At 37.8% G+C, this 17826-nt stretch overlaps 1 protein-coding gene across 1 annotated transcript in view; it reads left to right on the top strand.

Annotated features, from left to right (window-relative positions):
* The window catches only part of LOC129355380 (AT-rich interactive domain-containing protein 3A-like), a 30339-nt gene extending 14203 nt beyond the window's left edge, over window positions 1-16136 (top strand). The window contains exons 3-6 of the mRNA XM_055024926.1: window positions 6336-6519; window positions 7964-8205; window positions 12760-12849; window positions 15814-16136. Of these exons, the coding sequence (XP_054880901.1) occupies window positions 6336-6519; window positions 7964-8205; window positions 12760-12849; window positions 15814-15971 (674 nt within the window). The 3' untranslated portion in view covers window positions 15972-16136. The remainder of the gene's footprint in view (window positions 1-6335; window positions 6520-7963; window positions 8206-12759; window positions 12850-15813) is intronic.
* The last annotated feature ends 1690 nt before the right edge of the window (window positions 16137-17826 follow it).

The following is a 17826-nucleotide window of genomic DNA, read 5'->3' as shown; positions in this document are numbered from 1 at the left end:
TATATATATATATATATATATATATATATATATATATATATATATATATACCCTAACCCAACTCATATTGTATTGGCATTTTTATAATAAACAATTATACTGTCACAATTCTGAAGTCATTGGGGGAAACTGGCCACTTTAAAATTGTTCAGAAGATATGGTTTCTCTTCTAACCATATCCAATTTTAATCCGGCCCACATCATTTCAAACATATCTCTGTGGAATAATGGAAGTGTTTCTAACTTGAAAGCAAAGGCAGACACCCCTCTTTTTAAAGATTCTGGAAAAAACAGGAGAGACAATGGTTGTAATGGCTTCCTTTGTGTTTTGATAAATTCTCTAATGATTTAGCATTGCACCCAGATAGGGTCATTCATTGATTAAAGTACCATCAGCAGTTTTTTCCCCCCAAATAAGTCAATTTTAGTTTAAATGAAGAAGAATAGAATATTCAAGGGTAAGCCTAAAAGTTTTACGAAAGTATTATTTTTTTATTCTTAAACATTAATTAATTTACCAAATATTTATTATGTTTGGATTCACAAACGTATACATTTTTATTTCACTTATTAACATCTTTCTTGGAGGTGATTAACACTCACACACTGACAGCCAGTAATTACAACAAGTCAGTAAAGAACTTTAACCCAGGAAAAGAAAACACATGGCTGCCAAACTTCAGTCCTCAAGGGACACTGGTCTACAGTTTTTAGATGTGCCACAGGTACAAAACATTGGAATGAAATGGCTTAATTACCTCCTTGTGTAGATCAATTCTCCAGAGCTTTGCTAATGATCTAATTATTCTACTCAGGTGTGGTGCAGGCAGAGGCACATCTAAAAGTTACAGGGCAGTGGCCCTCCAGGACTGGAGTTTGACACCTGGGCCCTAGATGGTAGAATTGGGTTTGTTGATGTGTCACAGCATCCTGCAGGTCCAACTTTACTCATATATTGATTTGTGGTATTATGTGAATTTGAACTTTGTGATGAACTAAATGGAAACGTCACTTTTGTAATGGAATAATTTTAGAGACTTTGGAAAAGAAATCAAATGTGATTTCTCTGAGCAAAGTCATTTCCATTGGGCTACGACTTTGTACAGAGAATCCACAGTGTGTTAAAAACCATGAGGATGAGCAATGGTGTGGACAGAGAAAGCACTTTTAGGTAATAAAGTTGTCATATGTTGGTATAAAAAAGCAATTTTAGATACACAGTACAGATCAAAAGTTTGGACACAACCTTCTCATTCAATGGGTTTCCTTTATTTTCATGACTATTTATAAGGTAAGAAATCTCACTTATTAACGTGACAGGGCACACCTGTGAAGTGAAAACCATTTCAGGTGACGACCTCTTGAAGCTATTCAAGAGAATGCAGAGTGTGTGCAGAGCAGTGATCACAGCAAAAGGTTGCTACTTTGAAGAAACTACAATATAACACTTTTTTGTTTAGTACATATTTCCACATGTGTTAATTCATAGTTTGATGAATTCAGTGTGAATCTACAATGTCAATAGTCATGAAAACAAAGTAAACTCATTGAATGAAAAGGTGTGTCCAAACTTTTGGTCTGTACTGTATCCAAATTTTAATATGCTAATTCAGAAGTGAATTTGTCTCAGTGGAACCCTCTGTCTCACTATTATTATTATTATTGTTGTTGTTGTTGTCAATGTAAATATTATTAGAAAATTGAAACAAAATTTGTGAAACAAGTAAAATTGTTTCTTTCATTGCTTTGCACATAAGCATTGTGATGCCTATGTGCATGATAAATGGTATCTTTAATTCCCAGTACTCATTTCTGTTCTAACCCTGCCTAACCTGGAGATCACAAAATGTAACATGCATAGAAATATGGTGCAAGAATGTTATTTTCTCACAGCCAGTGATATGTAATAATAAAATATTTTATATTGCTATTTTCACCCTGTGGTTTGAACTATAAAGTACCTATTTTTCATTTAGCTTAACCAATTTTGATTTTTTTTTTTCTTCAAAATTGCAGAATTTTCGCATTTTCCCATTCGAAGCAGAGCAGGTGAGGCAGCAGTGAGCTGAGCCTCACCTGGGATTGCTCAACCTCTCACTAACTGCCATTCTATGGGAGCATGCTCCTGTCTATACTTTGCCAATACAATGGCTAAAAAACATTTAATATATGTACTGATTTTCCATAATTTAACTTATGTATACAACGTACAGTGTTTTTTGTGACCAAATGTATAACATGATTCACGTGCTGAGGAGCGATCAGAAACTGCAGAGAACAGATTCGAGGTGAGGCAGGCAGTTCTCTTGCCTCATGGCAGAAGCCTCGGCTCCAGAAGAGTCTTATCAGGGGGGGCATTTGGTTTATTTTTGGGGGGCAGATTATATTAAAGTAAAACAAGCTTTTACTAGTCACTAGTCAACACAGAAACTTCACAGAACACAGAAACCTAAACAAACACAGAAGAACTCAACTCCTCACATTATTTGCTTAAAATGCTCCAAGCTTATAGACATAACATGGGTTAGTTTGTTGTTAGGATAGCATTGTTATCATAGACTAATTACTTGCGAGCACAATTCACCTCTCACTCAGCAGAAACAAGTCATCAGCCATTTAATGCTTCTTTTGATTCAAAATGCTTGACCCAACTTGAAACTAAATGATTGTATTCTCCAGGTTTTTTAAAGCTTTTTCCTGGCTCATTGTATAATATGAACTCTGCAGCTCCAGATAGTTAGTTATGTGGATCGCCTTGATGCCAGGTAAATCCTCAAGATTATAAGACAAGTATTTTTACAAAGATAATACTGATCATATTCTAAGTATATGCATACTTTTTTCAAGATGCCTTTTCTGTTCCAGCCTATTTAAGGCATTAACATACTCTTTGTGATCAATTTTGTTTTGTTTTAAACCGTAAAAATTCACTTCCGGATATCCATCTGAATTTCACACGTCATTCGGGTCACGTGTCTGAAACCCAGCAAGTGACCTGGGTTTTAGACCCGGGTCATGTGTCTGACATGTGAAAAAAATCAAGGAAGGGGGAGTTAATTTTTTTCACCAATTATCTCTCTCTTCTTCTGTTTTCATGACATAGTGACCAATATGAAAATAACATATCCCAAAAAAGTTACATACAGCAGCTTTTAGGAACTACTTAGATTATCTTTGCCATGGGCCAGTTGTAAATGTGATCAGCTTCACACTGTGTTTTTAGGTCCCCTAACCACTGACTTCCTTTGGATGAAACAAAAGTGCATATAGTTTATATGAATTTTAATTGGGTTTTTTTTGTTGTTGTTGTTTTTATGATTCTGTAGTTGTGGGTTTAAATAACATTACACTGGCGATGTCTTCTCGTAACATATATTTACCCAGTAATATTTTTACATTTCCTATCAACTTATCTTTTAATGCAAAAACACGATGGATCGCCTTGGTGCCCCAAACACAGGCCTTCGCAAGTTTTTTGGGGGAAACCCTATGTACATCTCAAATGTACAATTTAGACTTTTCGGATAGCTTAAATTAAGTGTGTAGATCAACCCATAGCAACACAAATGCATGGTTGACTTGTTGCAGGTTATGGAGGACTTCTGGCACAACACCAAATCAGCAAATTGTTCGTTACCTGGACCATCAGGACCATGATCCTCGGCTTAGACAGTTAGATGTCCATGGTTTTCTCTGCAGTCTCCCTCAGCCTCTCTGGATTTAATATTGCGAAATAGAAAGAGAGCAGAATTCATTATTATCAGAAAGAATAATGAATTGTTTAACCCTAACCATGACACCCAAAATATAAGCAGCTCATCCATAGCCTCACACACTCGCTCTGGCTCCTTCCCCACCAGAGAGGTGACATTTCACGTCCCAAGAGCCAGCTTCTGCAACCGAGGATCAGACTGCCAGAGCCCCCTCCCTCGGCCACCACCCATCACACACTGGACCCGACCCCTTTGGCCCCTCTCATAGGTGGTGGGCTCATGGGAGGAGGGACCCATGTTTCCTCTTTGGGCTGGGCCCGGCCAGGCTCCATGGGTAAAAGCCCAGCCACCAGGCGATTGCCAACGTGCCCCACCTTGAGGCCTGGCTCCAAGGAGGGACCCTGGTGACCCGTGTCCGGGCGAGGGAACACAAAATCCAAAGTTTTTGGGCTGCACTTTGTCTGGTTAGCTCACTTTGGGTGACCCTACCAGGGCCATGAAGCCCCAGACAGCATAGCGCTTAGGATCATTGGGACACTCTAACCCAATGATGTTATGAGATGGATACAAATTCAAGGTAACACTGACCTTAAGACCTCTGATCACCTCCTTAAAGCCTGGAGAAAAAAAAAATATAAGGATGCATTTTGTCTTCCTGTTAACATGAGATTATACACAGCATCACAACATGCAATCAAATTGTTCACTCTTCTTTCAAAATGACAACAATAACAAACTGACTATTAGACTTTACTATAACAGTCTTGTTCTCAGTCGTTTATGGGTTGGTCAACACTGATGGTTTTGTGCTTCTTTAATATGGAAAAATTTCTGGGGAGATTGCAGAGACTGCTCTTTTCCCAATAAAGCCACTGACCTGCCAGAAAAAATTTATTCAACTAAACACCACCTAATAAAAAGAAATAGACATATATCAGTGCGGGACCAGGAAACCTCTATGTAACTTATTACAAAATAAATATGGTAAATCTTGTGGACAAAGGTAAAACTATCTGGCTTGCTTACGAGTTATTTCGCAAGTGTTCTGCAAGCACCAACTCTAATGGAAGAATTTCGGCTCTGAAAAGAGATGAAAATCCCAGTTCCATTTTTTTCATCATGTTAGATTTCAGTTAGTCTTTGTACGTTTTTTTGTATCTTATTTTCATTTCATTTTTCAGTTTTTGGTCACTGAGTTTTTTGTTTTGTTTTTTTTAAGGGGGATGTCATATTTTTCCCATGTTCTTTCACATGTTGTTTGTTTGTTGGTTGTCCTGTTAAAAAAAAACAATAAAAAAGAAAGTTGCAAAAAAGAAAAATCTCACAGCATTCCTGTTCAGATTAAGCAAACGATTTTAATGGTATTGCATTCTTTTCATACGTTTTGCAGCTCAATGTTTTCAAGCCAGGGGTAATGGTTTACTTTTTGATAGCAACAATAATTCAACTACTGTCAGAAATTAATTATATGTTTCCTGATTGTGTGAAGTATGGTCAGATTTAAGTAAAATATTTTCCTAAAATATAAGGAGTTAGTTGAAACATTGTCCATCTGTTGACCAGTATGAATTTGCAGTATTTGCATCCTATTACAAAGATTAAAATAGTGTCGCCTAAATTGTGTAGCAACACAGAACCAAAATCTTTGAACATCTTACGGTTTTGGAAGAAGTCATTGCACTTGAACAAAACCTGTACAGACAGAAGGACATTGGAAAAGCAGAAATGTTCCTTTACTGGGTAAGTGCAGTGGCTTCGAACATTATTGCTGTGAGGCAACACTACCAATGCTATAACACTTTGATCTATGAGACAGATTATCTGTACTGAAATTTTAATTATTTGTTTGCTGCTATTATAATGCATTTTTTATTCTTAAGGGAATAATGATGTATACATCTTTGCACCTTTTGTGTATTTGCATTGAAAGCACAGGAGGACTTCAGTCTTGGTTAATAAAATCTTTTTCTTTAACTTCCCATCACAGTAAAACGAAGCTACAATTATTGGGTGTAATTGATGCAATTGTACCACAATAGACAGTTCTTCAGTGCTTTCTTCTCCTCTCTGTAAAGGGCCATGCTGTCGTTTGCACTATTTTCCTGCCCCCATTGATTGCTATTATGGTAAATCCAATGGGCACAATAGAATTCCGTCAGCAACTGCAGGTTAATTATCTCAGGGTCAGCTACTATAGAATTGTCACAAAAACCTTGTACTTCTCTTTATGTGTGGCACTAAACTGCAAATTCAATATATTAGACCATCTTTATTTGACAAAAAGTCTTTTGTAGCTGTAAAGTTTCAAACATAGTCTTTAACTTTTTGCACTCTAATTTGTAAATTCTTTAAAACATTTCCAACAGCCCCAATAACACAAAGTTTGTCTCTCATTTGAAATGTTTTGTGCATCAAATATGAACAGTAGACAATGTGATAACAAAAAAGACAAACACTGATAAAATGCTAAAACTTTTAAAAGGTATATCCTTTTCATTTCACAACTGTCAGATATTTGACTGGCTTAAGATAAATTGGCCTTATAAGAAGATGCAGAAGCCTATTGATGAGAGAAACCAAGGTAATAGAATTGATCCTGAATATTGTGTTTACTTTCTGCAGGGACTCCAGTGAATCGAATTCCTATCATGGCAAAGCAGGTGCTGGATCTCTACATGCTCTACAAGCTCGTCACAGAAAAAGGCGGCTTAGTGGAAGTCATCAATAAAAAGATATGGCGTGAGATTACCAAAGGCCTCCATCTCCCAACCTCTATTACTAGTGCAGCATTTACTCTCCGAACACAGTAAGTATGACTGTTATAAAAAAGGAGTTTTAGATAAGCTTCAACAAGAATATTTTTAAGACTAGATGTGTTATTCATATGGGAGACATCCTTTTTATTTACACTCTCTGAAGAAAGAAAGAACATTCCTTTCAAATACTACAATTTTGCATAATGCTGTATTTTGTGTTGTAATATAGCAGCTAATGGCAACTGGAATCTGTCAGACATTCCTCAGTGCTTTCTTGTTTGTGTTTAAATCTAAATTAATTTACAATCAGGACAGATGATTGCATTTCTATTTTACAGCAGCTGTAGAAAGTATTCACACCCATGGATCTTTTATTGCTTAAACAAATCAATCATAATAAACAAACTTTTCAATTTTTGACAAAAGAAACTACAAAACTTCCATCAACGTTAAAGTGAAAACAAATTTCTACAAAGTACAGACTGTTAAATAAAGATATGGGACAAACAATAAGTGATTGGATAAATGTTAACCCCTTTCAAGTCAATATCTAGTATATATTCTGTTGGCTGCAATCACCACAGTGTGGCTCAGTGTCAATCAGGTTTGCACATCTGGATGGTGCAATTTTACCTCTTCTTTGCAAGATTGTTCCAGTTTTTTCAGGTTGTGTGGTGAACTTTTCAAGTTCAGCCATAAATTCTATTTCAGATTTAGGTCTGGGTTTTGACTCAGGCTCTCAAAAACAATCCACCTTATAGGCTACAAGCAATTTCTGTGTAAGTCTAGCTGGATGCTTTGGGTCATTGTCTTGCCAGAAAATAATTCTCTGACAACTTAGTTCTCTTGCAGATAGAAACAAATTGTCCTCCAGAATCTTCCTACATTTTGCTACATTCATTTTACCTTCTGCCTTTACAAGCCTTCCAGAACCATCTGCTAAGAAGCATCCTTATAGCATGATGCTGCCACCACCATACTTCACAGTGAGATGATGTGTTTGTGGTGATGGGAGGCTTTTGATGTCCTCCAAATGCATTGACTTGTCTGATGGCCAAAAAGTTAACTTATGGTCTAATTAGACCAAAGAACTTTTTGGCAAACTTCAGTAGAGTTTGTCAAGGCATGCTTCAGTAGTTGCCGCTGTCCCATAAAGCTTTTGACTAGTGAAGAACCAGGGTGACAGTTGCATGTAAGGTATCTCACATTTCGGCTGCTAATGCTTATTAATAGTCGTGGGTATTGTTGCAGTGCAGCCAATTTCCCTACTGTGCAACAGCCAGGTTTGCTTATCTGTACCAACTAAAACCCCTAAACTACCTAACTACCCTAACCCATTCTTCTAGTACCGCCACAACCAATTCAGTAAGGGGAGTGGGAGAATCCTTTTTATATTACAAGTATATTTTAACACTCAGATAGTATATTGACACTACAAACTCATATTGAAAGATGCCTCATTGTTCAAAGAAAATTGTGTGCTGTGTGATGCAGGTATATGAAGTACCTCTATCCATATGAATGTGAAAAGCAGAGATTGAGCTCTCCTGGTGAACTTCAAGCAGCAATAGACAGCAACCGTCGGGAGAGCCGTAGGCAGAACTTCAGTTCTACCATCTTCAGCTATTCTGTCGCTGGCCCACAGACTTCTCTCCCAACAACAAAAATACAGCCACATGTACCAATGCTTTCTCACCAAAGCAACTATTACACCCAGGCCCCTTCTGTCAAAAGAGGTAAGATACTTGTTACCAATATGAGACCAGATTAAGACACATACTTGTGCTAAAACATTTAAACTAATTAAGTTTTAAAGAGCCAGTATTATCCAGGCACCTATTGGCAGTTCATAGCACAATCAAGTGACTTAAGGCTTGACTGGTCTTGTGGCTTAGTTGCCCTGGAATTGTAGCACTAGCAGCTTACCAGGCTTATCTCCAAGCTTAAAAATCCTATACTATTATTGGTTAAAGTAATGCAACGTTCCAGCCAAAAACAGCCAATTAGAACCAGGAGGACGCTCTTAGTGCTGTCAATCAACTCATTTACTCACTACTAAATATGCTAAGGGGGAGAAACACCTTATTACAGGAAAGATGTTTATCTGCTGTCATTACCTGACTATAGAATGTAAAAAATTAATAAGAATTGCTTAAGTATTTGATGTATTGGTGCTAGCTACAGCATAGGGATGAGCAGCCACATGAGGTTTGATTGAAAGCACTAAAACTCTCCTGCCACTGACTGGTTGTTTCTAGATAGCATTGGGATAAGGCAGAGGATTAGATTGTTCACAGATTATCTCTCATGCCATACTGTGAAAACATAATGAGAGTTTTAACAAATATGTATTAAAGTTATTTACTACAGCTTTAAATTCACTGAGGGGAGGATGGACAGGGGACTAGGAATAGAGCTGCTGCTGACTGACTCATCTGTTGTTAAGTGAAAAGGTGCAGGTACATGTTCAGTATTTGAATATGTTGGTAATTTCTTTCCTTAATTTGTTAAATGCTAGTGAAAAGGAAGCAAACAGTCAGTAGCTAAGCTAACTATGCTGAATGGTTGATAATCTCACACAGTCTATCCAGTGCTCAGAGAAAAACTGGGTTACAAATGGACACTTTTACCTTTTTCTCTCTTTCTTTCTACTTTTTGAACACATAACTTTATTATTTTACTCAGCAGCATAGTAACAGTCACAATCGTTCTTGTCTGCTGAACACTGTCACTGTCAAGCACTCCAAGCAGGAATGAACCATTTCATGCAGATTCAGGGTATTGAGCGCAAATGTCTGCTTTTTGGTCTGGGAGGGGTAAAATTTGTTTTTTACTGCTAAAAACAATTTTAGAAAACACAGTATAATTAATTTCATAATTGACAGGGCCCCATTTTTAATTTCTATGAAAAAAAAATGTGGAGGGCCCCCTGTTGGTCAGGGACCCTTGGAATTGTCATAACTTTTCCCCTGCATTCATATCTGAGTTGAAGTATTTTATGAAAAGTATTGTTCATAGGAGAGAGGGAGCTTTGAAGTAACTAATACAGGGAATGATGATGGTTTACATGCTTTCAGTTCTAATTGGCACCAGCCAGCATCTGGTTGTTGAAGCAAAAAACTACTTTGTGAAAGTTTTCTGCCCTGTAATAATGCATTAGGTTGGGTAGAGCCAGAGACACTTTTTCTAGCTCAGATAGAACCTCATACAGATTCTGGGGTGTACCTTACCTCAGATGAACAAAGATTGGGATACTCTGAAAGAGATATATAAATCTGTGCAATATCCATCCATCCATCCATCCATCCATCCATCCATCCATCCATCCATCCATCCATCCATCCATCCATCCATCCATCCATCCATCTTCTGCCGCTTATCCGGGTCGTGTCACGGGAGTAGCGCAATATATTTATTTTAAAATGCTATTTTGTATTGAACTTTAATTCTGTTCTAAGAAAGGAAAGGGCAAGTAATTTTATGTCATTTGGAGTGCTGAGTCATTAATAAGAAAACATTCACTCTATAGGAAGTTCAACTTATTTCTTGAAAATTTACTAAAATTGTGAGAATTTGGTTTTCTGTGTGTCAATTTAGTTCTTGTGTTGTCTCATCTGCCCCTTATTGATCAGCTGTGTCCTGTTTTCCCTGATTACCTTCCCTGTGTATGTAATCCCACCTGTTTCTGTGTTGGTCTGCTGGGGGACTTCCACTGCTCACATGGGCAATGTTAGTGAGACCTGGAGGGGTGTGGCTGGGCAGAATGGGCCCCCTCATCTGAATCTGAGTGGGGGCCCCCTCATCTGAATCTGAGTGGGGGGGCCCATTCTATTGTTGGACTTCTGTGCTCATCATGCTTTGTCCATAACAAAACCATGTTCAGGCATAAGGGTCTCCATATGTGCTCTTGGCACCAGGACACCCAAGCCTGCAGTTTGATGATCGAGTTTGTAGTCGTTTCATCAGCTCTGGGGCTGCATGTCTTGGACACTCAGGTGAAGAGAGGTGCGGAGCTGTCCACTGACTACTACCTGGTGGTGAGTTGGCTCTGGTGGATGCTGGTCAGACCTGGCAGACCCAAACGTGTTGTGAGGGTCTGCTGGGAACGTCTGGCAGAGTTTCCCGTGATACGGAGGTTTAACTCCCATTTCCGGGAGAACTTAGAACACGTTTTGGGGGATGTGGAGAACATTGAGGCTGAGTGGACAATTATTCCATGTCACTGTTGTCGAGGCTGCCTATCAGAGCTGTTGGTTGCCGCCTTTCATGGCGGCAATCTTTGAATCCGCTGGTGGGCACCAAAGGTGAGGGATGCTGTTAGGTTGAAGCAGTCCTATCAGGCTGGTTGCTTAGGCAAATACTTAGGCATGAGAGTAATTTGGAGAGGCCATGGAGAAAGACTTCTGCAAGGCTTCGAGGCGATTCTGTACAGCACCAACATTGTTTATAGTGGGGATAGTGTGCTACTGACCTCAATTCAGGATATTGTGTTCTGGTGGGCAGAATACTTCCCACCAACATGCTTTCCATTTAGAAAGCAGAATCTGGGGTCTATGAGTCAGGGTCTCCCATCTCTGGAGATGAGGTTGCCAAGGTGGTTAAATAACTCCTCAGGGGCAAAGGCCCAGGGGTGGATGAGATTTGACGCGACTCTGCAATATTTCATGGACATTGGGGGTAGTTCCCCTGGATTAGCAGGACAGGATAGGATGGTGATCCCCTTTTTCAAAAAGGAGTCCACAGAGTGTGTCCCACCTCCAGAGGTGGGACACACACACATATATATATATATATATATATATATATATATATATATATATATATATATATATATATATATATATATATATATATATATATATATATATATATATATATCCAGTCATAACACTTGGTTATGTCGTTCCATGTACACTTTCCCTGCCAGTATCTTGCACCCTGCTGTGATGTGCTGGACTGTCTCAGGGGCCTCCTTGCACAACCTACACCTTGGGTCTTGTCTGGTGTGGTAGATCTGGGCCTCTATTGCTCTGGTGTTTAGGGCCTGTTCCTGGGCGGCCAGGATGAGGGCCTCTGTGCTGTCCTTGAGTCCAGCTTTTTCCAGCCATTGGTAGGATTTACTGATATCAGCCACTTGGGTTATTTGCTGGTGGTACATCCCATGTAGGGGCTTGTCCTCCCATGATGGTATCTCTGGCACCTCAACCTCCGTTCCCTGTTGTCTGAGACATTCACTGAGCACATTGTCTGTTGAGGCTTTGTCCCTGATGTATTTATGGATCTTAGTTGTTTCGTCCTGGACAGTGGTTCTCACACTCACTAGTCCTCTGCCTCCGTCCTTGCGGCTCGTGTACAGTCTCATATATATATATATATATATATATATATATATATATATATATATATATATATATATATATATATATATATATATATATATATATATATATATATATATATATATATATATGAGCGTGTGTGTAAATCTCTTATCCTGTCACTCTATGTGTCAGCATAACATAAAGCCTGTCTGATCTGGTTGTATGATTTGGATGATAAATTCAAGTTGTCTTGAATTTATCATGCTATGAGTACACATAGATCTCAGCAGTGATACAGGTCTGGCAGTCAGTGGGATCCTTACCCTCTTTGGGAATTACTACTATGGTGGCTTCTGACCAAGATGGTGCCATAGTTTTGGATTCTAAAGGTCCCAATATACTCTTGCATGCTTCAATTCAAAGAGGTCTGTGTGTAGTTGAAATGGACTCAACTCGAACATCGGCGCAAGGGCTAATTATTATGACACTGTAAAAGTGCTCTGTGTCACACAGTAAACTTCACAACGGAAAACAGTGTTTACAAGCCCATAACCCTTCACTACACATAACAATATGTACCAAAATACGATGCTAACTTATAACAACTATACATAACAGCATAAACTCCATAAAGGACTAAAACGCTGAATCATTACATTTTGTATGGAAAAGCAATTTCTGATGAGCTAAGCTCTTGAATCCTAAAAATCCCCTCTTTAGTTTTTTTTGGGGGGTCTTGGGAGAAAATATTAACCATTTGTAACTGTATTTGTAATAGTTCCCAGGTTGTGTGCTATGATATAGGTCCTCCATAACGCATCTTTTACACCTGTGTCTCCAGAACAGTGAATACATTTCTTATTCTGTCACTGTCCAAATTCTTGCAACACTGCTCTTGCTTTTTCCATTTCTTTTCTAAATGCTCATATTGAGTTTTCCTCTCTGCCTCTGTGCTTTCTCTCTTGACAGATGATAGACAAGAGTCCATATTGAACCTGTCTACCAACGGCATTAACAGCATCAACATGTCAATAGAAATAAATGGAGTTGTCTACACAGGTAAATAGACGGTCTTTTGCTGGTGTAATTGCAGCGAGGAAACTCAATAAGTTATAGCAATGCCCTAGTGTTGAGTCCTTCACACAATTTGATGTCTTTTCTATAAAATCCAACCTGATGAAGCAGGCAGCGCTACAGAGTTTAAAAAGTTAGAAATCTTAAAATGGGACCTTTGGATTTCAGTTCGATGGAGCTTGGTGTGTGTGTGTGTGTGTGTGTGTGTGTGTGTGTGTGGTGTGTGTGTGTGTGTGTGTGTGTGGGTGTGTGTGTGTGTGTGTGTGTGTGTGTGTGTGTGTGTGTGTGTGTGTGTGGGAGAGCATTTGGCAGCCTTAACATCCAATGTATGTCTTCTTTTTTATCTATCTATCTATCTATCTATCTATCTATCTATCTATCTATCTATCTATCTATCTATCTATCTATCTATTTATATCTATCTATCTATCTATCTATCTATCTATCTATCTATCTATCTATCTACACTGCTCAAAAAAATAAAGGGAAAAATAAAGACCAAATAACACATCCTAGATCTGAATGAATGAAATAAATATGAAAATAATTTCCACCTGTTGTCTATTCCATTTGCATAACAGCAGGTGATATTGATTGTCAATCAGTGTTGCTTTCTAAGCAAAACTGATTGCTTAGAAATAAAGGTTTGATTTCACACAAGTTTGATTTACTTGTTATATTGTGTTGTTGAGTGTTCTCTCTCTCTCTCTCTCTCTCTCTCTCTCTCTCTCTCTCTCTCTCTCTCTCTCTATATATATATATATATATATATATAGAGAGAGAGAGAGAGAGAAAGAGAGAGAGAGAGCCCTCAGGGGCTGGATGAGACCAGCCCCTGACGGGAGCTTGAGACCAAAGCTTTATGCTGAAAAAGATGCCAAACAGAGTAAAATTTGTAGAACATCAGTATAGTTCTATATATATATATATATATATATAGAGAGAGAGAGAGAGAGAGAGAGAGAGAGAGAGAGAGAGAGAGAGAGAGAGAGAGGCCTGGGAGCTTGAGGGTTCTGCGCAGTATCTTGGCTGTGCCAAGGACTGCTGCACATTTCTGGACTGAGATGTCTGATGTTGTTCCTGGGATCTGTTGTAGCCACTGCTCCAGTTTTGGGGTTACTGCCCCGAGGGCCCCGATGACCACAGGCACCACTGTGGTCTTCACCTTCCAGGCCCTCTCCAGTTTCCCTGAGGCCCTGGTATTTCTCCAGTTTCTCCTTTTTCCTGATGTTGCAATCACTTGGTATTGCTACATCTATCACAACAGCTTTCCTCTGTTGTTTATCCGCTACAACAATGTCTGGGTGGTTCGCCCTTACATATATATATACACACACACACACACATTTTTCTTCCCCCTCCAGGGTGTCTTTTGTGGGCTCTAGTGTCCCTTATATAAAAGTAGGCTGACAGGAAAGGGGCAAGTAGAGGGAGGGAAAGCATGCAGCAAATATCGTCATAACATTAACCTATAGTAATGATGCAAAGTATTTTTATAGAAATGGTCTCAAACAAAAGTCCTGGAGCGTCAGATTCCTGAAATTTCTAGATTTTCCTTTCTCCTACACATTTGAATTAACTGCCTCATTAGCATGCAGTGAAGCTCTGCAGAGCTCTGCTCATGAGCTAATATGGAGCCAGGTGTGCTGAAGCAGAGAAACATCTAAACATTGGATGAGACCAGCCCCTGAGGACGGGAGCTTGAGACCAAAGCTTTATGCTGAAAAAGATGCCAAACAGAGTAAAATTTGTAGAACATCAGTATAGATTTCACAAATACAGAAAAGATTTAACCTATCACAAACTGGGTTTAATACACTATATTATGAGTATATAATCATCTTCCACTCTTTGTAATTTACAAATTTAAAAATCCTCAAGGTAGAGAAAAACAAAATAATTGCCCTTTAGCAGGACGTTTTTTTACTCACTTAACAAATCATATTTCAAAGTGACCAATTTGGGTGTCAACAACTGATCATAATAAAATCCGTAGGGATCAAGGAATTAACAGTGTGTGACTGGATAAATAACTGAATTCAGTGTGAAACGCGTTGTGAACTTTATTAAGAGCTAAACAAATATAAACCTTTTACCATGACAGTTTGCAACAAAGTATAAAAATATTAGCTTTGTCCAGTTAGAAAACAATGGCACAAAATAATTAGATGCAAACAATGGAAAAATATGAGAACAACAATATACCTGGTCCTGTATCATGTGGTCAATTTTCTTAGACAGTGTTTCAATGTGTTGTAAACCACAATCAATCAGATTTAGTTGTATTGAACATTTCAGCAACAAGGCATTTCAAAGTGCTTTACACAAAAAAATACAAAGCTGTAGAATACAGTCAATAATTGTTAAGTGACATCATTACACATCAGATCATTGATTAATGTTTCATGGTTATGTTTCAAAAGCAACTCTAAACAGGTAGGTTTTTAGTCTAGATTTGACGGTACTCAGTGTTTCCGTTGTTATGCAGTTTTCTGGAGGTTTGTTCCAGATTTGCTTTTATCTGATGATTCCAGAAGATCATCATCAGTTCGCCCTTGTTGTTTGTGTTCCTGAGCATCTTGCCTGCTGTTGTTGGTCAGAAGGGCCGATTACAGTCTCTCTTCGGTTAACCTATCCCAGAGCAGCTGTAGCTGCAATCTGGTAGCTTGCCATCATTGTGTGAATGTGCCCTTTGAGGTTTCAATGTGGGATATAAAGAGCATTGCAAATGCATTAATTGTTATTTTTTGTCCCAAAAATAACAATTAGGTCACTTTCTTGGGCTAAAAACTGTTGTAAGGTTAAGTAAGGTGAAATAGCCTTTTTTGTTTTCAAGCTACAGTTGTTTAATAGAAAATCTTAACTGTAATGGTGGTAAGTTGGAGTTCAATAAAGTAAACAGATTCTTACATCATCCACAAGTAACACGTTTCACTTTTTTCTTTTTAGGCGTTCTCTTTGCCCAGCAGTCAACAGTGACAGGAATTATGGAACAACACAAGAAGCAGAGTAACACTCAGGGAAAGCCCGGGGCAACATTTTTCCAACCCTCTTGTTTCTCTTACTCTACTGTTTCACTTCATGGACAAAGAAACTCTTGCAACTGACCTGAATGAACCGAATTAGGATTTGTTCCTTTGTTCTTCAAGACAACAAGCTTGCCATCTGAGCAGGAACATTTCAACACCATGATGTTAAGCTTTTTGGCCATCTACCCCTGATTCCAGAAGTATCTTAGGAATATAATATACACCAATGAAACTTTTACAACACTTTTGATTAATTTCCTTACTATCCTTTGAAGAAAGAAACACAAACATAAAGATAGCACATCAAACACAACTACACTGCAAACATCTTACAAAATGACTTTTGTAACCATTTAGTTTCATGTGCTCATTAGGAACGTTGCTCAAATTTAACTGATTACAAAAATTTCTGTCAACCATAGCTTTTGCTTCAATGTTGTGAGAAGTTTTCACTACACAAAAGAGTAGTGTATTAAAGACATATTATTCTTTGAAGAAAGAATTGCTGTACCTGCTACTATCTCACTATAAAGACATACCATGTCATTATATTTAGATTATTTCATTATTAAATTATTATTAAAGCTAAGTCATCATATCAAGTCTTCAGAGAGAGATTTTTTATCACAATGGCAGAAATGGGCTTCCATACTTTACCTTCTTTTTTTACTTTTCCTTATGTAACCAAGCCATCCTCATTTGGATAGTCTGCCTCATTATGCAAATGAGGAAGAGCAGCGTTTTAAGTCTTCTTAAAAAGATAAGGCTCTCTATCTTCTTCAACAAAGATAGCAAGCAGTTCATCAATGAGCTGCAACTTAGCAACTTAGAATAATAGTAAGCTGAAGTAAGGTAATTTTAATTATATAGCACATTTTCAGCAACAAGGCAATTCCAAGTATGCTGTACATGAGGAAATACAAACAAAATAAAAGAAAAGCAGGAGAGAAGCAAAGGTATTCCATAATTTATAAAGTAGTAGGAGTTTCTTTGAATAAACTAATAGAAAAGAAAAATAGTTTCTCTGGATTCTAAGTTTATTCTGATTCCTGGTTTGGGTTGAGTGAAGTATAAAACTGAACGTTACTATTCTAGGTTGCTAAGCAGAATAAGAATAGGAACACCAGGAGTTTCTCTGCATAAACTAAAAGGAGTTTCTCAGGGTCTTTTTGTTCTAACCCTGTTTTGGGTTGAGTGAAGGATATAAAGTAGAAGCTCCTATTACTTTCATTCAGACAGAACGGTTAGCGACTGTCATGGACTCAGAGATCCACCGCTGGCTTTTTCATGGTTTGAACAAAGCGGCTGCTGAAGTTAGCTTCCAGTTGAAGCTTCAGGCATCTTTCGGTTGCCCAGACGTTGCAAGGCAAACTAACACTAATGTTAGTTTGCCTAACAAACTAACATTTGCCTAATGTTAGGCAAAAAAAAATTAGATTTTATGAATGTTAAATCAAATTGATTTAATATTGATATTAAATCAATTTGAATATTAATTAGAAAAGTTCACAAATAAAAACCCATTATAGATTAATTACACAGATGTTTTAAAGTTTTCAGGTTTAATGATTTTTAGTTACAACATGGCATTTAAGATTAGAATATTACATCAACAGTGAAGAAATGAGTAATACCTGCTTAAAGGTTATTTTCAAAAGATACTTTTAATCTAACATACAAGACTCACCGGCACTCATTCTAATTTATTAAATATTACGTAATATGAAACTTGTACATTTTGTCAGTTTTGGTCCTACAAAGAATCTAACTTTGTACCACAGGACTAGTATTGTATAGTAACGAAGTAAAACTACTTCACTACTTTACTTAAGTATATTTTGGAGTACTTCATACTTTCCTCGAGTAAGAAGATTTTTGATAACTTTCACTTTTACTTCACTACATTTCCGAACTTCATTGCATACTTTTACTT

The sequence above is a fragment of the Poeciliopsis prolifica genome, unplaced genomic scaffold (assembly GCF_027474105.1).
Source record: "Poeciliopsis prolifica strain line A6 unplaced genomic scaffold, Auburn_PproV2 SCAFFOLD133, whole genome shotgun sequence".
NCBI lineage: Eukaryota > Metazoa > Chordata > Actinopteri > Cyprinodontiformes > Poeciliidae > Poeciliopsis > Poeciliopsis prolifica.
The sequence above is the reverse complement of the archived record's forward strand: the minus strand, read 5'-3'. Positions and strand labels throughout refer to the sequence as shown.